Below are 25,224 nucleotides of genomic sequence, written 5' to 3' on the forward strand. Positions count from 1 at the left end.
CCCTTCTGTGCTGAATTCCAACGTAGAGGAGAAATTGCAAGTGACACCTTGTGGAGAGGGGGGGGGGGGGCAGGAAGGATGGAGAGAGAGCCCCCCCCCCCCCCCACACACACACACACACTCATCCCTCCCTCACATCGTCGCTGGCCATCAGCAGCGTTTGACGCGACGCTGCAGCGCCTCATCTGCTCGTGACATTCCGCTTTTGTGTCCGAGCGAGGAAGGGAGAGACCTTCTTCGTGGACCGCCATGGACATGATGGGCTACAAAGAGCGGCGACGCATCAGTTGCAAAGGCTTGCTGAAGAAAAACTGGCTGCTGATCGCCACGGTGGTATCGGTGCTGCTCGGTATGCATGTGCATCCATCTCCATTTTATCCTTCAGCCTCTTTTTGCGGTGCACGCCGAGCGCATACGTGATGCTTCAGGTGAAGGGTGGGAGAGCCTTTTTCCCCATAGATTATTCTTGGGTGGGTGGGTGGCATACAAAATGTATGAAAGAAAATAGGTAAGCATCCAAGCAGCACTTGTGGGTTTAATGTTTTATTACAGCGTAGTTCCTTACAGGTTTCACTGCATGCCACCAATTGCTTTTGCAAACAATAATGTGACCCCAATAAAGTCAGTGTTCCCAAGATAAAGTATGAATGACAATCATTCGTCATTAGGGACTTCATTCATGTAATATGATGACTTTTATTGTCATATATACGCTATTCCCGACGTTTCAACTTTTTGGTGAGCTTTTATTCATTTTCACTTCATTCTCATAACATTCAATCTTTTGTTGAAAAAAACCCCATTTACTTTCATAAAATACTAGTCGTTGTAATAAGTTGTCTTTGTAGCAATATGACTTCACATAATATTACAGCTTTATTTTTACATTACAAAATGTTTTCTTGTAGTATGATAGATTCTCGTAAAAATATATGTATTTTTTCTGACCATAAAGCAATTCATAACATCCAACCTTTTGTTGCAACAACACATAATTCTCATTATGCTGCAATTTTATTTTTCGTAGCATTCCGACTTTATTCTCACATGGTTACATATCTGGCTGCATCACGATGTGCATTTTATATTTTACGTTTACATTTTACATCTTAATTCTTGGACATTCTCACAAGATTCGTTCGTCTTTACTCTTGTCACGTGACCTTTTTTGTCTCATCAAATTACTTTACGACCTTAACACTACGACTTTTTTGTGATGATACTGTACTTTACTTTTGCCACATTACGGATAGTCCTCTAAAGTCTCGCGAGATTTGTGAAAGCCTGGTGTGATTTTGTCATAATGGGTGCGTTCAATCAAACAGGCACTATACGAGCCATATGTGCTCGTTACAATCAATAGCTAATAGCTGAGTTGAGCCTTTTTTTTAATGGGAACACAACTCTTCTACTTTATGTGGATACCATTAGAGCCTCTGCCTCCAATACAGTGTTGTTGTTGCATTAAGCAGGCAGTTTCTGTTCATGTTGTAGGGATCGGTCTGGGTGTTGCGGTCAGAGAATACGCCTCGCTGTCCCATCTCCACAAGCAGTATTTCGGCTTCCCGGGAGAGATTCTGATGCGAATGCTCAAGCTGGTCATTCTGCCCTTGATCATTTCCAGCATGATTACTGGTAAAAGTAGGAGTGATTCACAAATGCAACCAGTGTATATTATGACGCATGGACTGTTATGCGCATCACGTGCACAGGTGTTGCAGCCCTGGACTCGGAGGTGTCGGGCAAGATCGGCCTGCGAGCTGTCATCTATTATTTCTCCACCACGATTATTGCCGTCATCCTTGGTGAGTTCAATTTGCGCATTTTCTGAAATGCAGAAGATGGGACTCCAGATGGCCATTAGCAGGTGATCATCACTGTCAATAGCCATTCAGACCTTTCTCTGCATCATATCGAGAAGTTTACCACCCTGCTTTTTCAAACGTCAACCTCTCAAAGACTCTAACTTGCTGCTGGACCTTAACCGGATCGTCAGCTAATTTGATGTCTTTATTTTTACATTAACTGGTAAAAATCAATCAATCAATTAATCACCCAATCAATGATACACTGTTTATAAAATGTAGTCATTTTGAAAAACTTCTACGTCAAAGCTTTCTGTAAGGAAAATAGCTATGGATTTTATTTTGGTTTGAGGGTGGCCTGGAGCCCTGCATCCCACTTGAATTCATCCGCCCCTGCATCAAGCAGCAGCAAAATTCCGTCTCCACATTCACAACCAAAACAAGAACCGTCTGTGGTTAGCTGACCATACTTGAGGACATTCATATGATATTTTCACAAATTGACACTAAGCAGAAATTGAATTCGCTTTATTCTCCACAGTGTTATGAAGAAAAATTCTGTTATCATTTTAGCTGTAAATGTATTTGTGTGATTTTATATCAAGAAAAGTTTATAATTAGTTGTATCGTGGTCGTGCCCATTACTCACCTTCCTGAACTTTTTTGACAGCTACACTTCTAATAATGCCCACATTAACCCCACCTGTTAAAATAAATAAATAAAGGCATCGTGGGCCATGTCAAGAATTATGTTTTGTACATGCCTTGGGCCACTAAAAAAATGGATCATGGGACACAAATTGCCCTTGTGCCATGGTTTGGACACCACAGCTGTACATGGTGAAATAAAAGTACCTGATGGCATCTCTGTTGTTCTTTGGCAGGCATCATTTTAGTGATGACCATCAAGCCTGGAGTCTCTCAAACTGCGCAGCATATCGACCGAGCCGGAACCACACCCAACGTCACCACTGTTGACACGCTGCTGGACCTCCTCAGGTGTGTCAAATGTTTATTTATGTTTTGCTTTATGTTTGTATTTCTAACCTTTTTCATTTCTGATGAACAGAAACATGTTTCCGGAAAACTTGGTGCAGGCTTGTTTCCAACAGGTAAACAAACGTCCATTAACGGGTGTCCCTCACGTCAAGTGCAGCTAATGCTAACAGGTGTCTCGCCATAGTATAAAACCAAGCGCAAGGAGTTGGAGCCACCTCCGAGTGTTCCAGTCGCAAGTACGGACATTCCTCCTCTCGCGACCACTGTGATAGCTGCCGTGGAGGTAGGCTAATATTTTATAGTTTAATGTGACACACTCATTAGAAGTGTCAGCTTTATATAAGACAGGTGTGTCACATACGGCATCCTGTGTTCATTTCCTTCCTAAATTTGTTTCATAAGACCTGGCTACAAAATTTTGCACAGTTTAGGGGGCGGGGGAAATTGTTTTGTTTTTTTCCAAGCGGAAGACAAAATGTTTTTTTTTCTTTGAGGTTCAGCCTATTTATACATTCACTTCATTTGGGGGAATGTGGAAATGTGAATCACCGGCCTCCGCGTTTGTGCTTGCTGTCATCAGAACATCACCCAAGATTACAAAATCAGCGGGACGTACTCGGACGGAATCAATGTTTTGGGCCTCATCGTGTTCTGCGTCGCGTTCGGACTCGTCATCGGGAAGATGGGAGAAAAGGGACGCATCCTTTTGGAGTTTTTCGATGCCCTCAACGATGCCACCATGAAACTGGTGCATATAATTATGTGGTAGGTCATGCGCCGTCGTTAAATTTTTTTTGAAGCCATTTTGGCTGTGTGGAATGTATTTAGGTAGAATTGTTAAAAAATGATATTTCTTTTTTGTGGCCTGTGTTCCTTAAATTACATTCAATGAAAAATCTTCAAAAAGATTAAACATTTGCGTCCAGCGGCACAAAATGTCTATTTGTCCACCAGATGGCGCTTATCTCAGCCATTCAAAGCATGCTGCAAAATGTCACACACTCAAAGCCAAAATTAATGACATTTACGGGTGAAATTTTAGACTTTATATTCGTCTGTTCAATGTTTCAGTCAGGGGTGCAGCTAGAAACTTCTCAGTGGGGTGGCCAGAGCGACGCAACACCTGTCAGCGGTGGCCATAACACATGCGATTGTGTACACACTCGCACATGTAATTTTACTTGGCTGTAAACTCCTCTGTGACTGGGAAGTCATTGTATGTCATACCATCCGTAGTCAGGGTTTCATAAAATAAACTGCACACATATCCAAAACTTTGCTCAGCACACTCATAATACAAGCAAGTTCAAGTCTAAAGTAAAAAGAAGTAAAAACGTTTCGCTGACCTTAATTTACTAGATAATAAAACTTTAATTGCCATTGCTGTGCTTTTATGTGCTATCTGATAGTCTACATCGATCTCGGGCACTGATTTGCGAGGTAACAGCCAATCAGAGTGATCTAGTGTCACAACAGCTGACACCATTTTGCATCATGTTGTTCTCTAAATATACACTTAATAAGGTAACATTTTTCCTAGATGTGGGGTGGCCATTTCCACCGCTGGCCTCCACGTAGCTCTGCCCCTGTTTTCAGTCCATTTTCCGCAACTTGATGTCCAAGAGGGAAAAAAAAAAGTACTTTTTCAAGCGGCGAGTGGGAAGCTAACAATTGTTGTCGAAAGGACCGAATGAAAGAAGGTACCTTTTATTTTCTGTTTATTTTTTCAGCTATATGCCAATCGGGATCCTGTTCCTAATTGCCGCCAAGATCATTGAGGTGGAAGACTGGGAGATCTTCCGCAAGATGGGTCTTTATATGGTGACGGTGCTGAGTGGGTAAGCCGGGGAGGATTTATGCTTGACATTTGGGCCAATTCTTCCGTCCAGTGGCCACAGATAAGGCAAGGACATTTTGAAACTGCTCAACCTGCACATAGCGTAATGAAAGCTTGAAGCTCACACCTGTAAATCTAAGTAAGGGTCAATACATTCTCTGCGGTAAGGTCTCAAGAAGGATACGGAAGCGCACCCACACTATTATCTAACGTCAGTGGCCACGCACACTTATTTTGCTGTATGCTTTGAATGTGCAAACGGAAGCGACATCACTCATGGCTCGTTTGTTCGTTCTCGCATAGACTCGCCATCCATGCCATCGTCTGCCTGCCACTTATCTTCTTTGTAATTGTGAGGAAGAATCCATATACGTTCACACTGGGGATGGCACAGGCCCTGGTGACAGCGCTCATGATCTCCTCCAGGTACTAGTCTCTTCATTCCCCTTCAACGTTCTTGGGCCAGGCGCCTTTAAAATAAAGTTGTTGTTTTTTTTTGCAGAGGATGAAGAATATGTGCCTGTGTGTATTTTAAAATATGTCTGTGTAGGTGTGTTGCTGCGTCATTTGTGTTCAAATATCTGTTGCTCAAAGGATTATAACACGGCAGCCATCTATGCAAAGTGTTAACCCGTCAGCGGCCGTTCTCATTATGTGTTAGCAAGTTAGGTGGTTGCACATCCAAAAATTGTGCGCTATAGCAGGGTCACGGTAGTCGAACGGCGGTCTACCTCCTGGGAATAAATGTGTTGCAGCTCTGCCACTTTGCCCGTCACCTTCCGCTGCGCTGAGGAAAACAACCGCGTGGACAAGCGCATCACCCGCTTCGTCCTCCCCGTGGGGGCCACCATTAACATGGACGGCACGGCGCTCTATGAGGCCGTCGCCGCCATATTCATCGCGCAGCTCAACGACTACGCCCTGGACGTGGGGCAGATTGTCACCATCAGGTATGTTGACGCGAGCTCAGCGAGGGGAATGGTGGGGAGGGGCCAGAATGCTTTGCTTTGACATACAACATAACTGAAATGTTTCATTTCAACCACAATCGTTGGATTTTACGGCCTTTTCGTAATTCTTGTTGAGACTTAAGACCACTGGATATAGTGCGCCGTTGTACACGTTGTCGCTTCTTTGTTTTAGCATTACCGCAACAGTGGCAAGTATCGGAGCTGCAGGCGTCCCAAATGCCGGCCTGGTCACCATGGTAATCGTCTTGACAGCCGTTGGACTACCTGCCAGTGATGTCACGCTCATCGTCGCTGTGGATTGGTTGCTGTAAGTCATGCGTTTTCCATACAGCTGGCCCAAGAGCTGCTCATCTTCATCGCGTGTGCCAATTCGGTCGCTTCCACTTTATAGTAACGTGTTCCCTTTCATTAGACCGTTCCCCCTTGCCATGAGTGCTTAGAATAATTTAGACAGAAAAAATAAAAGGGGTGGGGGGGGGGGTTGACTACCCGGGTCACGTCGGCCTCACAGTGCAGAGGTACGGGGTTCGAATCCGGGACCAGCTGTCCTATGTGGAGATTGCATGTTCTCCGCCTCTCCCCGTGCCTGCGTGGGTTTTCACCAGGGACTCCAGTTCCCTCCCACGTTCCCAAAACATCCATGACATGTTCCTGGAACACTCAAAATTGTCCCGAGGTGTGATTGTGAGCGCGGATGGTTGTTTGTCTATGTGTGCCCTGCGATTGGTTGGCAACCGGTTCAGGGTGTCCCCCGCCTACTCCCCGAAGACAGCTGAGATAAGCTCCAGCACGCCCCGCGACCCTTGTGAGGAGAAGCGGAACAGAAAACGGATGGATGGATGAAAAAAAAGGTTAATTTTTAAAGACAAAAAAAAGTTGGATAAGTAGAAAAAGTTTGAATGACATCCATCCATTCTCTGAACTCCATCCATCCATTTTTTGATCTGCTTTATCCTCACATGGATTGTGGGGGTAGCCAGGGGACACCCTGAACCAGTTGCCAGCCAATCGCAGGGCACATTCGTTTCTATGTGCCCTCTATTGGCCATCCGCGCTCACACTCACACCTAGGGACAATTTAGAGTGTTCAATCAACCTGCCGTGGATGGTTTTGGAATGTGGGAGGAAACCGGTGTACCCGGAGAAAAACCACGCAGGCCCGGGGAGAACATGCAAACTCTACACAGGGGGGCCACCATTCTCCGAACTGCTTATCCTCAAGGAAAAAAAGGAACTGTTATGAGTGAAGTCTTGTTAATATTCCAATTCATAAGCGCTTCTGCCGCAGAGACCGTTTCCGCACCATGATCAACGTGCTGGGCGACGCTTACGGCGCCGGCATTGTCCAGAAGCTGTCCAAGAGCGAACTGGAGAGGATGGACCTGATCTCGGACGTGGACGTGGCCAACCCTTTCGCTCTGGAGGCCACATCAGACGGCGAGGAGTGCGACAAGAAATCCTACGTCAACGGGGGCTTTGCCGTCGACAAGACGGACGCCATCTCCTTTACCGAAACGTCGCAGTTCTAGACGCCCGCCTCCTATTCCCCACCCACCCCGCCTGAAAAAAGTGCCATACACCCCCGAGGGATAATACCTTCTATCAGCAATTCTCATCAGAAATAGAAGCTTCCATTCATCATCACCATTCTTTCCCACTGATTTCAAGTGCTTCCTTTTTACACTGAAACGATACATTTATACTCCTGGAAAAGTCCTTAGTGGATGGATGGATGATGTGAGGTGTGTTCATCCGGCGGCGACATTCCACAATGCAGCTTTATTTGCTTCTGAGTAGAAAACGCACGGCTCCTATTAACTGTTTGTACAGAATGTTGCAACTGTGCCAAGCCTGTGAAGAGGTGAGTTGACTTGAAGGCTCGAGTCGTGAAAACACTGTGAACTTTGGCCGCATGATGAGCGTACCGCCCTGTTCTCGTGAGAATTTAGCCCTTTTCGGGGAGGTGTGGGGGGGGGGGACAATGGAGGAAATGGTAAATATTATGAGATTAAGGTTGGTATAGTACAAGAAAAAAAAGAATGTTGTAGAAAGGGTGATATGAGGAAAAGTTGTAATGTTATAACGCAAAGTCGTGTCATCACGAGAAGTCACGTGGCGAAAATGGTGTAATTGTATGCAAAAGTCAGAATGCTGCAAAAACGTGTCGGATCTGAACAAGTCAAGTTGCGAGAAAGCGGTAATATGAGGGAACAGGTGTGACGTCACGAGAAAAACGATGCAATGTTACAAGGTCAGAATATTACAGGGGAAAGTGGCACGTGGAGAAAAGCCAGGATGGTGCCAAGGTGTTGTCACAAGGAAAAAAAAATCACAATTTAAAAATTAAGCCTGGAAAATGAGAAGGGAAAAAATGGTAGCGTGTGGAAGAAGTTGTAATGTGAAAAAGTGGTCATGTGAGAGGAAAAAAAAGATGTCAAGTGATGAGCAAAAACAAAAAGAAATTTAATTTTTTCCAAGGTGACCTCCCAAGATTTGCATTTAAGAAACCATATTTATTGTAAAGAAAAAAATATATATATATTTAGAGAGAGAGAGATAGATTCTCCTCCATTAGGCAATTTAATAATAAAATAAAAAATGTTCATAGGTAACTAAACGAGAACGTGGGAACCATTTCAAAGTGATTTCTATATGCCCAAATTAAATATTTCACCAACACTCTCCTGTACTTGAATGATACAATATTCCAATAATATGCAAAATACAAAACGGTGTCAAATGTAGCTGTAAATTCTCTCGAGAACAGGCTTCTTGAATAGTGTGAATAGTTTAGGCAAACTAGATGAGAACTTTTTGTTTTTTGTGTTGTTGTTGTTAAGCAGCCAAAATTGCAAACACGCACACACACACGCCCATCGAAGAGACCAACGTACCGTACTGTGTGCTCTTGTGACCTTCAGTCAGCTTTCCAAGTGTACTCCAAGACACGACTAAATATCCTCCAACGCATTTTGCCATCGAAAGCGGACAAGGTCCTTCAGAGCAATCGACAAAGCGGCTCGAGGGCTTGATGATTTTGTCAATTCATGTATTCGCTGTGTAGTATATGAATAAAAACAAGTCGCTTCCAAAGCACAAATGAATATTGATTGTTGCCAAGCGGGGCAATTCGCTTGGTGCCGTTATTTACGAGGTGGTTCGGGGACAAAAAAAAAAAAAAAAAAAAGCTGACGAAAATAGAAACCCGCTTCAGCACATTTTGTGCAATAGATCCCAATGTTCCTCTTGTTGCCGCTGATCTACGGCCCCGGACGCTCGCTGCGCCATGGGCCTTTAATGGCCTCGCCTTGATTTAACACAAGTGCGCACGGTTATCCAGGCACCACGTGAAAAGCACCTGGACACTGCTTGTAGCCAGTCTTGCCTGAAGAGCTCATCAACTCCAACTCTCTCAGTGGAAAGTCGCAAAATCATGTAATTAAAAATATATATACCTGTATATATAGAGGATTGGATTGGATAAACTTTATTGTCAAATGTACTGTATGTGTAACATACAGCACAGATGAAATTTCTTCCCTCTCGACATAATATACATACAGGTGTATATATATATATATATATACTGTATATACCGGTATATAAAGTCAAACTATGACCACAAAAATTCAAGAGAGGTTAGTCATAAGAATAATTTTACAAGAATAAAATCATATGTGCAAAAAAAAAAATCATCTGAGAAGTATATATATATATATATACAGTATATATACATATATATATAAATAAGAATATTTTGACGCAAAATTGTAATAAATGTCTTGACTATTTTTTCTCGCACATCACAAGACGTTTTCATTTTTTGGTTGATAAATCTGACCTCAAAAGCTCGCCCGACATTTCAGAAAAAAAATTCCACCTGTTGCTGAATCCTTAATTCATAAATATTACTAAATATATCACAATATTACATATAAAATTATTATTATACTGTTATTAAAAACCGAGGGAAGATTAGGAATCACAAAAAAAAATTGCCAATAAATTGACCAGTGTAATTAAAAATGTTTTAAATATATGTGTGTGTGTGTGTATCGTAATAATAAGTCAAGTCAAGTCAAGTCAACAGTATTTATAGAGCACTTTCAAACAGCCATCGCTGCATACAAAGTGCTGTACATGGAGCAATTTAACATGCACAATAAACAGTAAGACAAATCGGTAATAAAGGCGGTAGAAAGCACCAAACAGTATAACCAAGAACAAATCTAAGTCATGCTGAGTCGAATGCCAAAGAATACAAGTGAGTTTTAAAGTGGCAATGACAAGTTAACTTTCACTTGAAGAGAATCAATTTGTAATCAAGAGCAAAAATTCAAGAATTAAGTTACAATATCATGAGCCTTTTTGTTGACAAAACTGAAGCAGCATTATGTGCAATAAAAATTAATTCACAATACAGATTTACCATGCGCTGTATTACAAAAAAAGTTTTTTTTACAAGACTAAAGTTGTAATATTGCAATATCATGAGAAAAGAGAAAAACAATTATCAAAATTGTAACATCCTGAGCATTTTTAAAAAAGAATGAAGGCTCATTATGAGGGAAGAAAAGTCATTTTACAAGAATCAAATCATAATTCTGTTTCAGAAAATTACATCTTATTAATCGTGAAATGAGAATTGAACCCCATTCCCTCCCTCAATATTGCAACTTAATTCCTGTAAAATGAAGATGTCATTCAATGCGTCTCAAATATATTTGTGTTGCATTTCAATAAACACACACATCCATGATGTCATCCCATTGGATCTGAAATCAATTTGGCACAATCGGAAAGTAAAATTCATCAACGCGGAAATAAAAAGCAAAGTTGCGTTGACAATCTAATTGAGGAACGAGCCCAGAAGTAAGCTAAAGCGCTCAATAAATAATCCAATGGGACAAGTTTTTGGTGGGCTCACTTCTCGCTTGGTTGGGGAGCTTCAAGGTCCAAGTGCTCCTCCGGTTGGTCCTCTTGGCCGTCGCCATCTTGGTTGCCGTCTCCCGGGCCTGTGGCCAGGGCCTTGGCTCCTTTCCTCTGAGGCAGCACGGAGAAGAACGCATCCTGCCAGCTGCCTTTCTCCGTGTACGCCAGGATGATCTCAAACACTGATGGGCAATAAACACCGGACCCCAATCAAAAGACCACAGTCCAGCATGGGGGGGGAGCCAAAGAATGTTTATTCCTGACGAGAATCAAGTGAGAATGTGAGGAGTGTCTCAGTACCGTGATTGACCGCGAGAACTTTGCGACTGTTCATCTGGACGAAGCTGTCAAGGGGAAGCTGGGCATGACAGATTCCCAGATCCTGGGCCCGCTCCAAAGTGATCCCCTGAAAAGTCGGCACCCGAAGAGAAATGAAAGTGGGCAGGAAGGCGTACCTTGAGTAACGCCGCGGCTATTTTCTTTCGCCGTTTGCGGCCCACACCTTATGGTGGTTGTGGTCCACCAGCCCGCCGATCACGTACGCCTTTTTAGGGTCCAGTTCCGTCAGCACATTGGGGGAGTCTGACGTAAGGTAGACCACATCTTCTTTGGACAATACTTCACTATAGTGTTCCAATTTAATGCTAATATCCTGCACAAACAACCACATAATATTTTTCTTTTTGTAATATTACAATTTCATTCGTGGAAGATATTTCCTTGTTATGTTTTGACTCTTTCTCATAAAACATCTATTTTTCTCGTAAAATTAGGAATTTTATTTTCCATTTTGTTCTCAGAATATTGAAACGGTGTACTTACCTTCCAGTTGATCCATCCTTTGTCTTTTTCATCCATACTTTGTTTGAGTTGTCCTCCAAGGCTTGTCAGATAAAACTGGAAAATAGGGACACGCGAATTAAAATTTTCTCTGCCTGTAGTCTCCTCTTGAACAAAATATATCCTTCCCACGGATGCGTTTAGTACGATGTGGTTTTTGTTATTTGCAGCTGTACTGATGTGAAGTGGAAAAACAATCACTCCAAATGTGCATTTTTTTTCCTTCACTGCCTGTCATCTTTCGACGACAGAATTATGAATAATATGTCCCAAAATGAGAGGCGACCCACCTGGACTGGATGCGAGGCTCGTCTGTTTTCAGCATAGCACCTCTGGATCTGCTTGTGAAGCTTGTGCACATCCTGAGGAGAGGGGAAGCATTGAGAATTGAGAAGCAGATGTTGGAATGGATAGGTTTTACCTTGGTTAACATGAGGTCATCAAAACTGCAGTCCACCACCAGCCTGAGCGAGGTGGGCGTCGCTTCTCGCCGCGGGCGCTTCCTGGCACTGCGGTGTTCGCCTTCATCATCTTGTTGGTTATTTTGTCTCTGCTGCCGCCGCTGCTGCTTCCTGTCCTTGCGCTTCTGCCTGTATCACAACACATGTCAAACTAATCAGGTCGATCTCTTGCAAAAAAATAAATAATCATTATTTATTGTAAAATTCTGTATTTTTTCCACTTTGTGTGCGTGGTTTAATCTGGGTACAAGAGTGGATTTATTTATTCATTAATTCATTTCTTTCTTTCGAAATTGTCATCTTACTTTCTCATGTCCCTCTCCTCCTCCCATTTCTGCTGCTTTAGAAGCTTCTTTCTTTGCCTTTTGGACAAGGCCTGCTTCTCGGTGGCTTCTCCGTCTTCTTTGTTATCGTCTGCTGTATTATTATTGTGAATATTATGATTATTTAGGAGTTTGTTGTCATCGGTCTGAACGCTCTCGTCATCATCCATTGGTTAATTTACACGTCCTCCTGCAAAAGGCGCAAAGTAAACGACTCACTAGTGTTCCTAGTATTTATTTTAACAATCCCCCAAAAAGAAAAGACGTGCTTAAATATAAACGGTTCTCTAACATATGAGCGTAATTAAAATTTAAATGTAAATCAAGCGTAAACATGCACGTTAACGTCCAGTTCAGTTTACACATGGCGGCGCGAACCCGTGATGTCATTTAAACGCGCCTGGTGCGTTCAAACACCTCCGTTTACCGCACCTCGTCGATTTGAAACGTCATTTAATCGGCATTTTCTAAAACAAGGTGGGCTAAACGTTGTTTTGGATACATTTACACGTTTTCTTTTCCAATTAAAAATTCCATGATGAAACATATTTTAATGTCGCTCGCCAGTTTTAAAACTTAGATTCAAATCAGGTTGAGCGTGATGTCAGTAGACTGGGTTTGGACTGATCAGTAAACCAGGTGTAGCATTTTAAAGATGTATTAAGGTTTCAAATTAGGGTTACGAGGCAAGTGTTTGGGTTTAAAATCCAGGTTTGACATCATTCCGTTGTCCCTTCACCCTCTCTTGAATATAACTCTTCTTTACTTCCTTCCGCCCATCCTTGTTTTCTTCTTCCCAGGAACCCATGCTTCCTTTGATACAAATTTGGTTCCTTCATACATCCTTTCTTCCTTCCTTCTTTCCTAACTTTCATTCTTCATCTATTCTTCCTTCCTCCATACTTATTTCCTTTGTTTTATACATCCTTCTTTATTACAATTCTTCCTAACTTGCATCCTTTATCTCTACCCTCTCCTTCCCTTCCTTTCATGCTTCCTTGTTTGCTTTCTTGCATTCAGACTTCCTCCTTCCATCTTTCCCTCCTTCCTTCCTTCCTTCATGCCTAAATTCCATCCTTCCTTGTGGAAGTGCTCCATGTACAGCACTTTGTATGCAGCGATGGCTGTTTGAAAGTGCTCTATAAATACAGTTGACTTGACTTCCTTCTTCTAACCCAACTAAATTCCTTCTTTCCATCACTCCATTCCATCCTTCCTTTTATGCAATCCTTTTACTTTCATTATTGGAGTGGGTTTTAAAAAAAAAAATTTTTTTTAATCCTAGTCATGTGTGATATCTAACTGTGATGAAGACATTATAATATTTCATTTTTTCACTATTTCCATGTCGGTCTGAAGAAAGTCATTGAAGTGAGCATATGGCAAGAGTCATCTTGTGGTAAGAAGGAATGGAAAGGATGAAGTGTTGCTGAGTCAACAAGGCGGCGGCCAGCTTGAAAACAACGCACTCACGCTCCTATTATACAATCCGCCTGTCACAGCTTGTATGTACTGGACGGTTGACATGGCGATAGACGCCATCATCGGAAACAGAAAACTAAGGTTAATACATACATACATACAAGTCCCCCAAAAAATTCTCATCATACTACACCTTTTCAAAATATTTTTACATACACTATTGCTCTTGGTTTTTGGACGTTTTCGTGAGTATAACAAAATCCTCAAATGTGCTTTTGGATGTTTTTGCCATGTGTAAGGTTTTATGGATTTTACGGCTCGGGGAGGAAAAAAAAATCACAGGGTTACGAGGCTAATAGCAAACAGATGTACTGATGGATCTTTTTATATTCAGACACTATTGTCCAAGTGTGTCTAAAACTTTCCCTTTCCATTTATGGTGTCGGTGCCTATAAGTCTCCCAGTTAGATAAGAAATTAGCCCATTGGGAATTTTTTAGGGTTGACAAATGTCTGACCCCCCACACGGAATGGAAAAATCATGTTACTTCCCGTTTGTACCAGATGCTTGGTGAGTAGCATGATAAGGAATGCTGGTATTCCCTTGAAAATATCCTCTTTTAATGTGTCACCCTGCAACAAGAGTTCACAGGAACTACCGTATTAAAGATAAAACCAAAAAAAGATTGTGTGGTGAGCCAGGGGTTTATAAATAATTGTGCCTCAGCATGCACAAAAAAAAACAAATGACGAGAATTAATTAGGAATTGTACCTAGGGAAAATACAGAAAAAATAGTACACGTGGAAAAAATGTGAAAAAAATACATGCCGACTCGAGAGTTAGTATGTTGCTTCGAAAAGCCGGCCATTGACATTCCAATCCAAATTAGCCAGCAAAGTGGAAGAATAAATGCCCTTTCGTGTTTGTTGTTGTAATTTATTTGTTACATTGCCACGTTTGTAATGTAAAGCAATAAACAATTTGCCCATTACGATTTCATGCTGCAATTGAATTCATTGTGCTGCTCCTTCTCAAGTATAATACTGCCCAGTCGCATAGACATTTTCTTTTCTCGAAATTTACAGTGCCGGAAATGCACTTCTTCATCATTTGGTTACTGGTGCGGCAGGTAACGTGTCAGAAAATAGACAAAATGTTGATCATTTTCTCCAAAGTAAAAGGAGATGTTTGTCAGTGTTTTATTTTGATTCCACACAATTACAATCCGTCCGCTTTCATCAAGGATGTAAGAAATGTAAGAATATTGACTTTTGAGATGGTTGCATTCTGAGCATTAAAAAATATATTGGTCTCTAAACGAACAATTGATGATCACAAATAGTTGGCGATTGACGGATGATTGGATGGATGCGACCGTCGATGCTACTCGTGAGTACGTCAATGTGATTTTCCATGACATGTCAGCATTAAGCGAGCAGGCCGTTCCTCAGGCTTGCTATGTCAATCATATGCGCCACAGTGATGTATTCACGCAGGATCATGAGTCGGCATATATTCCTCCCCCTTCCTGTTTGTTTTGACTGAGGCCTCATACGGTGACTTTTCAGTACTGATGTAGCCACTGGGTTCTCGTCACACTTTATTTGTTTTTTTTTAAGACTTCACTGAACAGAAACAATGAATTTGGCCGTTATCAAAATTGACTTATCTGGAATGAATGAATAATGTTTGCCTCTCCCCACAATTAGGATCCTCGTGAGGATAAAAAAATTTTGGAGATACTTAAAAAAATATATATATATTGTTGTTCATTGCTATGGCATTGATCATCGCGAGGGGTGCACTTTCCCATCTCTGGGGACAGTGACTTTACCACATACCACAGGGATGTGTGTGCCTCTGTTTGTGTGTGTGTGTGTGCGTGCGTGTGTGTGTGTGTGTGTGTGCGTGTGTGCGTGTGTGTGCGTGTGTGCGTGTGTGTGTGTGCGTGTGTGTGTGTGCGTGTGTGTGTGTGTGTGTGTGTGTGTTAGTGGCAAAGAGAAAACATGAAGTGAATTTTTCCACTTGACAAACAGAGCTACGAGTGAGGGGGGAAGGGGGGGGGGGGTTGGATGTGTCAATGTACGAAAAGGAAGCCTTTCCAGACAGTGCCAAATGACATCATCATCACAAATAACCTCTGTGTGCACAAGCCGTCAGACTTGACTGCAACTTACTGCATGCGTGTGTGTGCGCGCGTGTGTGTGTGCGTGTGTGTGCATGTGTGAGTGGGCGCAAACCCTATAAAAGCAAAGGAACTCCCCAAGTCATTTACACTCAAGCAGTAGCCACAGGAAACCAGACAGCCTAGTAGACAGACGCCAACAACGAGGTAAGAACTTATTCCGAATCGTTTGCAAGCTCCATTTAATAACGCGTCTTTTCTTACGCAATGCTTGTTCCATAAGACAGTCACGTTTTTCTTTTTCGGTTTGAGAAGGAAAAGAAGTAGTTTCAAAAAAAGTTGTCTTACAAAAAAAAAAAAACGCCATGTGAGGAAAGATTAACAGTTGTGAGAAAATGATGGCATGTCACAAGAAAAAAAAATATCGACAGAATGTCATATTGTTATGATTGTAACCGTGTAGTGAAAAAAAATCGTGACGTTAGGAGAGAAGTTGTATTGTGGCGAAAAAACAAGGAAGAGTTGCGCAGCCATATTACTGCAAGAATAAAAAATGATGTGGAAAAAAATCGTAATGTAACAAGTCTTGTTATTATTATTGTGGGAAACAATAGTATGAGGGAAAAAAAATCACAAAAGCAAAGTAGCCATTTTATTGCAATGAATATAGCCACATTCGGGTCGACAGATTAATCTTTTGCAATTTGGACTGTAATGTTTGCACAACGCTAGCAGTGAGTCACAAACACGGCCTGAGTGAAAGGTCACCGGCCAAAAAGCACACTTGTCTGCTGCCTCAGATGGCAGACAAGTGTGAACACTAACAAGTCTCACCGTGGAAACTTTACTGGAATGACGTCATCATTTTAACTGAATAATCCAATCATATTCCAGGAAATTGTTTGGAGAAAACAGGCGGGATTCTCTCTTTTTTTTAAAAATCCATCTTATTTTATTCGAAAAAAACGTATAATTTTATGTTTAAATAAAGATGATGTTCTAACAATGAAGTTCAGATGTTCATTTCAACAATAACACCCCCCCATGTTTTCCTTACCAGGATGTTTTGCAAGTACGTGATCGTTGTTCTCTTGGCGGCCGTGAGCGGCGGGGCCGTGATGGGCTCTCTGCAGGACAAACAGACCGACTTGGGTTTAAAAGTCTTCGGCCATTTGGCCGGAGCCTCGGCGTACCGGAACGTGCTTTTCTCCCCGTATGGCGTTTCCTCCGTCCTGGCAATGGCGCAGCTCGGCGCGGCGGGGAACACTCGCAAGGCCATGACTGCCGCAATGGGATTTTCCCTGCAAGGTAGTACTCCCAGAGGAGTCATCCATTTACCTTTCTTCAAATTTCCACGTGACACAAAATTAGAAGTCATTTCAAATGGCAACTTTCTGGCTTCAAGTAACACGAAAAGAAATCAAGATTAAAAACAATGTGGTTGTCAGTAAGAGTTACTTGATAAGCCTCGTCTTTTTTTTTCAATTGATGTCTCTCGTGTTGGAGCCATGATTCATGTCAGTCCACTTGGTGCAACAGCTCTCCAAGGGGTGATCGCTACCTGTTTAACTAATGAGTAGCGGTCGACCTAATCCGACGCAGGGTGATTCCTTAATCAGGGGTTGTATGTACACAAACAAGATCCGTAATGCGACGTGAAAGAAGTGGTCACTTTCCACTATATTTACCCGTGTTATTGAAAATAGTCTTCATGTCAGGTACATATGATGTGACAGTCCTAACATGTGACACGATCCGCAACGTGTGTCCGGCAGAGCGCGGAATGTCTCGACAGCAGCGCTTCCTGCAGCGCGACCTCCACGCCGAGGATGGTTTGGAGTTGGCCAGCGGAGTCATGGTGGAGAGGAAGATGAGCCTGGAGAAGGGATACCGCCAGGCCCTGTCCAAGGCCTTCAGGAGCCACCCGCACCAACTGGACTTCACCAAGCCCGACCAGGCGGTGGACGTCATCAACGCCTGGGTTTCGGACCACACTGCAGGTACTGAAAATTCACAATTGTAGTGCTGTACCAGTCAATAAAAGTTGGAATATTACAAACTAAAGTCACAATTACGTCACTTCTTTTTTTTTTTACCATGCTATTAGAAGAAAATCTGACTATTGTCCGTACCTTTCTTGTTCTTTCTCTTCAGTGGTTTTCTTTTCAATTCATCCCGAATGGTGTCTGGAATGTCACCTGTTTTAACCGTTGCCGCTGATTTTCGCAGGCGTCATTCCTGAGTTCTTGGCCCGGGGATCGCTGAGCGAAGAGACTCGCCTGGTGCTCCTCAACGCCCTCCACTTCCAGGGACTCTGGAAGGTTCCGTTCGACCCCAAGCTCACGCACGAGAGAATGTTCCACAGCGCCAACGGCAGCTCCGTACCCATTCACATGATGACACTCACCAACCGCTTCAACTACGGTAACGTCAAAAGAGGAGGGGCAAAAAAAAATCTACTCGTATTTCTTGATCTACAATCTCCGACTACTGCGTTCACAGGGGAGTTTGTGACTCCCAGCGGCGTGGACTATGATGTCGTGGAGGTCCCGTATGAGGGCGACTCGCTGAGCATGCTGCTGGTGTCGCCTTTTGAAGCCGACGTGCCGCTCAGCGCCCTCAGCGACGACCTGAGCAGCCAGCGGATCCGGCAGTGGAGAGCCGAGCTCAGGAACGTTCGGAGAAAGTTGACCATGCCCAGGTAAAGAATCGTGCCGCATATATTTCCGACTGCACGAATCAGGTTGTCACTTCACAGATCATTTCCGTTTTCGTGTCAGGCGGAAAAAAAAAAGACTGTTGTAAGAATAAAATTATGTGAAATAGTCATAATGTCAACGGTGTAACGTCGACATTTTTCGAAGAAAGGCCCAACAGCACAAGAACAAAGTTGTAGCTTTGCGTGAAAAAAAAAAAAACATCATAATTTTAGGAGAGTAAAACTGAAAGTCCATATGGAAAAAGTTGAAAAGTCATGAGGGTAAAGTTGGAATTTTATGAAGAAATAAATCACAATGTTACTCAAATGAAGCCAAGACAAGATTTCATCCACAAGGTAACTCAATGTGCTTCACATAATTAAAAGAACACCATTTAAAGGTATTTACAAACAAAAAATTTTAAACGTGTAAAAGCAACACGGAAACAGGATGATGTCAGACATTTAAAAGGAAGGTAAATAAACGTAGCGTACTAAAATTTCTAAATCAACATACGGCACAAGAACAACATTTTTGAAAAAATGATTCGAGAAATGCTTTAAGAGACCAAAATAAAGTCATAATTTTATGTACAAAAAAAAGTATTTAATTTAGGAAAACTGAGCAAATTTCTTTGGCCTCTTAGCCTAGAAGAGCATAAAGTAGCGTTTGTTGCTGTTTGCAGGTTTACTCTGAACTCGGAGGTCAACTTGAAGGCTGCACTCATCAGCATGGGCTTGGGGAACATGTTCAATCTGGCCACTGCCGATTTCACCCGCATTACAAGTGAGTCAAACAACAAAACTGAAGAAAACCGACTGACATTTTTATTTTAGATATTTATTGATGTTGTAATTGCTTACCGTTTTTTTTTCTTGCCATTTTTCTCCTATGATGGAAAGAATGCTTGTATTTGAAATGCGCATCGCAATGAACATTCACTTTCATTGCCGGCTGTACAAGTTCAAGATCCATTATTTTAAAGGAGCTGGCATTTATTTGAGCAGAACTATCTATTTGTGGAACTACAGTGTATTTAATACATACACGGCTGATTCTTCCCTTTCAGCCGACGAGAGGCTTTGCGTGTCCAAGGTTCTCCAGACAGTCAAGCTTGAGGTCAACGAGCAAGGAACAAAGGGAGCAGCGGCAACGGGTAATAATAATTTCCTCAACTGCAGATGGGACAGGCGTTTATTTGGAAACATTCAAACCTGAGGCAGATGCTCACACACTGCAACAAAAAAAAAAGTTGAGTTAACTCAAAATTTCAAGGCAACAAACTGATAAAATTTTAAGTTGGGCATTTCAGCAAAATATTAAAAAATTGCTTCTCCCCCAACTTAAATATGTAATTAAAACAAGCCAGCAAATTGCTTTGGAGCACACAAAATGTTTGCTTTGTTATGCCAACGAACGTTGTTACCGTAAATGTCAAAATTTATTTTGACATTTACAAGTGATTGGTTCCAACTTCAATCACCGCTTTAGCCCCCCAAAAATACAAGTTGTGTTTTTTACAGTGCATCGTTGCGGGGCAGCCACATATAACTGGGCCACTGTCATTTGAGTAGTTCATTTTATGTGAATTAATTAAAAATGCTACACTTTTACGTGAGTTGTATTACTGTGGGAATAACGTAAGTGAGGACGTTACGAGAATTATGTCGGAATTTTACATGGGAAAAACCTGGCCACATTAGGAGCATAAAGTCCTGATTTGATCCGAAAAAAAAAAGTGCAATCATGTTGGAATTTCTCATAAAAAATGGTAACAAGTGGAGAATAATGCATTTGTGTGTCTTTTCAGCTGCTGTGCTATTTTCCCGAATGGCAGTGGAGGAGCTCACTTTGGATCGGCCTTTTCTCTTCTTGATCCAGCACAAACCAACGGGGGCCATTTTGTTCATGGGCCAGTTCAATCATCCCGCTTAAGAAGCGAAGAAGACTACTTCCACTGTGCCCGACTACTGCTGGACACCAGAAGACAACTTTTCAAAACCAGGACTTTGTTGACATGAATGACACTGATGCACTTCCTCTTTCTACTCGTTTTCATTCATTGTCTTCTTGCCATGCTATTTTTGTATGTATGTTTTATTTATTAAAAGATATATATTCTGTTTAAAGTTCGTTTGGTTTTTTTTTTGGGTGAATGTTGAAAAGTTAAGGACTCAAAGCCCATTTTTCGCCAGAAAAGTTGTAACTAGGAGCTTAAAGTACCGTAGCACTTCTACGTGGAAAAAAAGTGGCAACATTACAAGAATGAAATGGTTTTATTCACATCTAAAATAGCTGTAGCAGTAGGAGAATACATTTGGAATTGAATTATTATATAGAATTAATTTACATTTAAAAAAGTGATAATGTGATAAAAATAAAATTCATATTTTTTGTGAACTAAGTGGTCAAACTGCGAGAAATTAGATTTTATTTTATATGAAAAAAGTGTTAGCATTACCTGACTCAAGTCGTTATTTTAGCCAACAAAAAGATGCATATTGTTATGAGAATCCATCCCTCCATCCATATTCCGAACCGCTTGATCCTCACTAGGGTCGCGGGGGGTGCTGGAGCCTATCCCAGCCGTCTTCGGGCAGCAGGCGGGGGACACCCTGAATCAGTTGCCAGCCAATCGCAGGGAACACAGAGACGAACAACCATCCACGCCCACACTCACACCTAGGGACAATTGTAGAGCGTCCAATCAGCCTGCCATGCATGTTTTTTGGAATGTGGGAGGAAACCGGAGTACCCGGAGAAAACCCACGCAGGCCCGGGGAGAACATGCAAACTCCACACAGGGAGGCCGGAGCTGGAATCGAACCCGGTACCTCTGCACTGTGAAGCCGACGTGCTAACCACTGGACTACCGGGCCGCCTGTTATGAGAATAAATATGTAATTTTATGCTGTAAAATTCACAACATTATAAGAAGAAAGTTGTAATTTTACATTACAACCCGGATATATACTTTTTTTCAATTGAGATTTTGATTCAAATAGTTATGCCTGAGCCCGGAATTGAATCCCGGACATCAGCATGCTGAGGCAGACGTGCGAACCAGTCTCCCACTGTCCAGCCGGTACTGAACTTCAAAAAGTTTTATTTATTTTTCATTTTAAAAGTGAATAATTTCTTGTGACAGATGAATGTTGGTTAAAAAGATTAATATATTAAAAAAATGTTTAAAGTAAAAGAAGAAAAAAAAAAAGAGTTTATCTGCGCTTCCCCAGACGATCAGCCAAAATCCCGCCCTGGCGCTCATTCCGCCAATCAGAAAGTGACTTCCGCCCGGTGGCCCCAGGCTACGCCTGGATAAAAACCTGAGCAGGTGGACGCCGGACCCGAGTACTTTCGGTTGGGGCGCCAATCGCAGAGCGCAACAAGGAGTTACATCTAGCAAAGTGACAGCCAGCATGACCGACAGCGACGCCGAGGCACAGAGCGCTCCACCTTTGGCCCCCGTGGAAGACAAGCCACAAGTGGAGAGGAAAGTCATAGGTGAATCGTGGGTGTACGTGTGACTCGAAGTTTGTGTTGATTGACTAATCACGGCGTAAGTGAGCTCACCTGCGCAGCCATTTTTGTAGTCCTATTGTCATGTTTTTGGGGAGAAATGGTGTGTCTGCAGTCTTGAGTGATTTCCAGTTGGCCTACGTATGCGTGTTCAGATTAGGGTAATTAATATGAATTGAGAAATTCAACTAAATGCTTGTGTGAGCGCAAGTCCCGTTTATAAAAAATATTTTTAGTACTTAAATGCTGGTTAGTATAACAATGTTGGTACTACACCAGAGAAGGGGGTGCCATACGTCAGAAATCTGTGTAATAGTTAAACCCATTCAGCATTTTATTTTAATTCATTAAAAATATAAATTATTATTTTTTAAATATTACAATGTATTTTTTCAGTCCTGATATGTGTCTCTGTTTCGAGATCCGTTTTAGCCCTGGGAGGGGGGGGGGGGAATCCTTGAGGCATACCTGTAGTGAAGTCACTGGATGGGAAGAAATTCACAAACCGGATTTGATTTGTGAAAATTTCCAAGCAGGTCTACTTGTATGCCATTCTGTGGCTCTTCCATTCTCTCTGTATCTCTGTCGCAACCTGTTGCCCAGTATCCACTTCTGTTTGAAACCTTGTACATTAGCTGGCCTGTGAGGTGTCTGTCGTCTTGGTCTCAAGGTGTCAAAATATGAAGACCATATGATGACTGGTTCAAGTAAATTTAAATTGAGAACCACTAATTGTATTTAACGTTAGGATTGTGATAACCATTATAATCAAAACTAAAAGCCCCTTAAAAAAATGGATGACTAAAAGCTTGTTTTATTTTTACGACGTTGTGGCCCTTCCCAGTGACCTGGTGTGCACTTGATTTCAAAGTCTTGCAGTTAATCATTGCCTCACACGCATCACAATCAATGAGGCATTCCCAAGTAAAATCTTTGCTACAGAGCTAGTTAGCATTTTTAGCATTGTGTTTAGATTTAGTTGGCAATGCTTTTAATCAAATGCTTCCATTGCTTCAGCCACCTTGGTACAAGGGACAGTGAAGTGGTTCAACGTACGTAATGGATATGGCTTCATTAACAGGTATTTATTTCTTCAATACATATTCACACTGTCTTGTAAGCAGGAGTGATGGTAATTTGTTTTGCTTTCCTCAGGAATGATACCAAGGAAGATGTGTTTGTTCATCAGGTAAAGTGCGACCTAAATTTGGTGACGGCTGACTTGTTTTGGTGACTTTTGTTGTCTTTTTCTCAGACGGCAATCAAGAAAAACAACCCGAGGAAGTTCCTCCGGAGCGTTGGCGACGGCGAAGTGGTAGAGTTCGACGTGATCGAAGCTGTCAAGGTAAGCACAAGCCATTTCAACTTGTTTAAAAAAAAAAAAAAAAAAACGCGCATGGAAGAATTTTTTTTTTTCAATATCGCTATATTAAATGTAACATTAAATTCGAAATTCGTCTGTATAGTAAAGGCAAGAATGAGTAGTTTGATTACCTGATTTGTCAATTTTTTTTCAACTGGCCTAATCTTTTTTAAAAAATCTTTTAATATTTCAAAATTGAATTTCCATAATCTCTTAATTCATTTTCTAAAATGAGGACACTTGAGCCTTCATGCGGATTTTTAGACCTTTATTTTTGTACTTTCTTCCTTTAAAAAAAAAGTCTGTTTAGGACCTAAAAATTCAGATCACTTTATGCATTTCATATTGTCTGAACAAATTAGGACTTCAGATTTGTAAAGTTGTTTCCAACTACCTCCCCCAGGGTTCGGAAGCAGCCAACGTGACGGGCCCCGGCGGGGTGCCTGTCAAGGGGAGCCGCTACGCGCCCAACAAGCGCCGCTTCCGGCGGAGGTTCTTCCCGCGGCCCGGGGACAAGCCAGCAGACGGCCAGACCCCCGGTGTCGATGAGGAAGGGCGTGCCGACGATGGAAGACCCCAGCTGCAGCAACGCCAAAGGCCTCGCCGACCGCTCCCGCAGTCAAATGTAATTTATTTATTCATCGGTTTATTTCTTCAATTTTAATGGCACCTGCCAATTGTTTTTCAGGGTGAAACAGGCGAACTAAAAGGCACAGAAGGAGATCAAAGAGCGCCGCGGCGTCGGTTCTGGCGGCCATATCGGCGGTAACGTTGCAGGTTTTCATATTTCCTGACTGATGGTTGAATGCGGATTTATCTCGCCGGTTCCAGACCGTTCCGTCCACGACCTGCTTCGGCCCATCCGAAGGAGGGTGATCAGAATCAGCAGCAGCAGGCAAATGCACCTGAGGAGCAACCAGAGTCGTCCGAAAACAATGCCGACGCCGCAGAGGGCCAGAAGCAGCGGCAACGCCAGCAGAGACGCCGACGGCAGAGAAACTCTGAGTCATCGGTCTCCAAAGTGAGCCGACGGCTAGTAAATTCCGTGTGTGTTTGAGTTTTTATGGGCATTGAGCTTCCACTCTCTCAGAACGGGACCGAGAAGTCTGCCTCGGAACCCGGTACCCCTCCTCAGACCTCCAAGGGAGACTTGAAATCCAAATCCCCAAAGGGCTCTCTTAAGAGCCCACCCAAGTCACCAGAGGTAAGGCGCCAAGTAAACCAACCTTCCATTATTGAAGGTGATGGCATTGACCTTTTTGACCTTGACTTGCAGCAGCCCGCTGACACAAGTGTCCCGGCACCGACGGAGTGACGGTCCCTCGCGGACAGTCGAGGGACCCTTGAGAAGGTGTGGGAATGAACCTTTCAGTTCGGTTCTACATGAGTTTTCAATGTATGACTAAAACATTTCCTTCACTGTTTTTGAAAGGTCCACTCATTGAAGGACTGGCCCTATTTGAGAACGCACGTCTCCCCTCCTTGCACACCCCCAACCCCCCCGTCCCCTAAACCTGCGTCAACCCTCGCAACACCTCTGCCCTGCCCCCCACCTTACTCCATAGGCAGGAAAGACACAGGTGTGGATTTTCATCTTAAGAAGGGGCATAAAAAGGGAAATGATTTAAAAAAAGAAATGCTTCTTCAACTTCCCTAAAAAACAACAATTTTCTTTAAATTGATGCATCAAGTAGTTACTACAGGAACTAGCCTTGATTTTTATTTGACTTTTTAATTTTGTTGAAGAGGGGAGAACAAAGCAGGTGTATTTACGGGGCTGGGTTTAGTTACCACCTGACAATTCTTAAAGGTACCCTTCGTTATCCTCGTTAGAGGGTGAATTATTAATGGAAAAACTTTGTTTTACTTGTGATTTTTTTTTTTCGGTTTCCCATGGAGGGGATTATGTGCAATGTGAATAAACCAT

General features: G+C 42.4%; 4 protein-coding genes across 5 annotated transcripts; 3 read left to right on the plus strand and 1 right to left on the minus strand.

The window, feature by feature from the left end:
- Positions 1-132: 132 nt before the first annotated feature.
- slc1a1 (solute carrier family 1 member 1) lies at positions 133-8,712 on the plus strand. 2 transcript variants are annotated; one of them, XM_086104638.1, is made up of 12 exons: positions 133-349; positions 1,495-1,635; positions 1,713-1,805; positions 2,690-2,804; positions 2,875-2,917; positions 2,989-3,087; positions 3,385-3,569; positions 4,535-4,642; positions 4,945-5,067; positions 5,397-5,591; positions 5,785-5,919; positions 6,901-8,712. In XM_086104638.1, exons 1-12 carry the CDS (start codon positions 250-252, stop codon positions 7,139-7,141), a joined length of 1,578 nt encoding a protein of 525 aa, XP_085960764.1. In that variant the 5' UTR covers positions 133-249; the 3' UTR covers positions 7,142-8,712. The 2 variants fall into 2 exon arrangements, with proteins under 2 accessions (XP_085960764.1, XP_085960762.1); XM_086104636.1 differs by lacking the exon at positions 133-349 and having other exon boundaries at positions 711-1,635.
- A 978-nt stretch (positions 8,713-9,690) lies between these two features.
- Positions 9,691-12,545, minus strand: trmt10a (tRNA methyltransferase 10A). Its single transcript, XM_086104641.1, has 7 exons — positions 12,151-12,545; positions 11,806-11,974; positions 11,675-11,746; positions 11,367-11,441; positions 11,047-11,196; positions 10,845-10,950; positions 9,691-10,726 (listed from the first exon to the last, which is right to left on the minus strand). Exons 1-7 carry the CDS (start codon positions 12,336-12,338, stop codon positions 10,536-10,538), a joined length of 951 nt encoding a protein of 316 aa, XP_085960767.1. The 5' UTR covers positions 12,339-12,545; the 3' UTR covers positions 9,691-10,535.
- A 3,253-nt stretch (positions 12,546-15,798) lies between these two features.
- serpine1 (serpin peptidase inhibitor, clade E (nexin, plasminogen activator inhibitor type 1), member 1) lies at positions 15,799-20,544 on the plus strand. Its single transcript, XM_086104642.1, has 8 exons — positions 15,799-15,923; positions 16,777-17,024; positions 17,492-17,716; positions 17,946-18,140; positions 18,219-18,417; positions 19,101-19,201; positions 19,485-19,571; positions 20,226-20,544. The coding sequence occupies exons 2-8, from the start codon at positions 16,778-16,780 to the stop codon at positions 20,348-20,350; spliced, it is 1,179 nt and encodes a 392-aa protein (XP_085960768.1). The 5' UTR covers positions 15,799-15,923; position 16,777; the 3' UTR covers positions 20,351-20,544.
- Positions 20,545-21,776: 1,232 nt separating this feature from the next.
- LOC147209068 (Y-box-binding protein 2-A-like) lies at positions 21,777-25,210 on the plus strand. The gene is made up of 10 exons (XM_086104648.1): positions 21,777-21,919; positions 22,952-23,015; positions 23,090-23,123; positions 23,190-23,279; positions 23,701-23,922; positions 23,986-24,062; positions 24,129-24,318; positions 24,388-24,501; positions 24,574-24,648; positions 24,730-25,210. The coding sequence occupies exons 1-9, from the start codon at positions 21,835-21,837 to the stop codon at positions 24,610-24,612; spliced, it is 915 nt and encodes a 304-aa protein (XP_085960774.1). The 5' UTR covers positions 21,777-21,834; the 3' UTR covers positions 24,613-24,648; positions 24,730-25,210.
- Positions 25,211-25,224: the final 14 nt, after the last annotated feature.

Source organism: Hippocampus guttulatus, chromosome 2, assembly GCF_054856545.1.
Source record: "Hippocampus guttulatus isolate MCC_2025c chromosome 2, RoL_Hgut_1.0, whole genome shotgun sequence".
NCBI classification, from domain to species: domain Eukaryota; kingdom Metazoa; phylum Chordata; class Actinopteri; order Syngnathiformes; family Syngnathidae; genus Hippocampus; species Hippocampus guttulatus.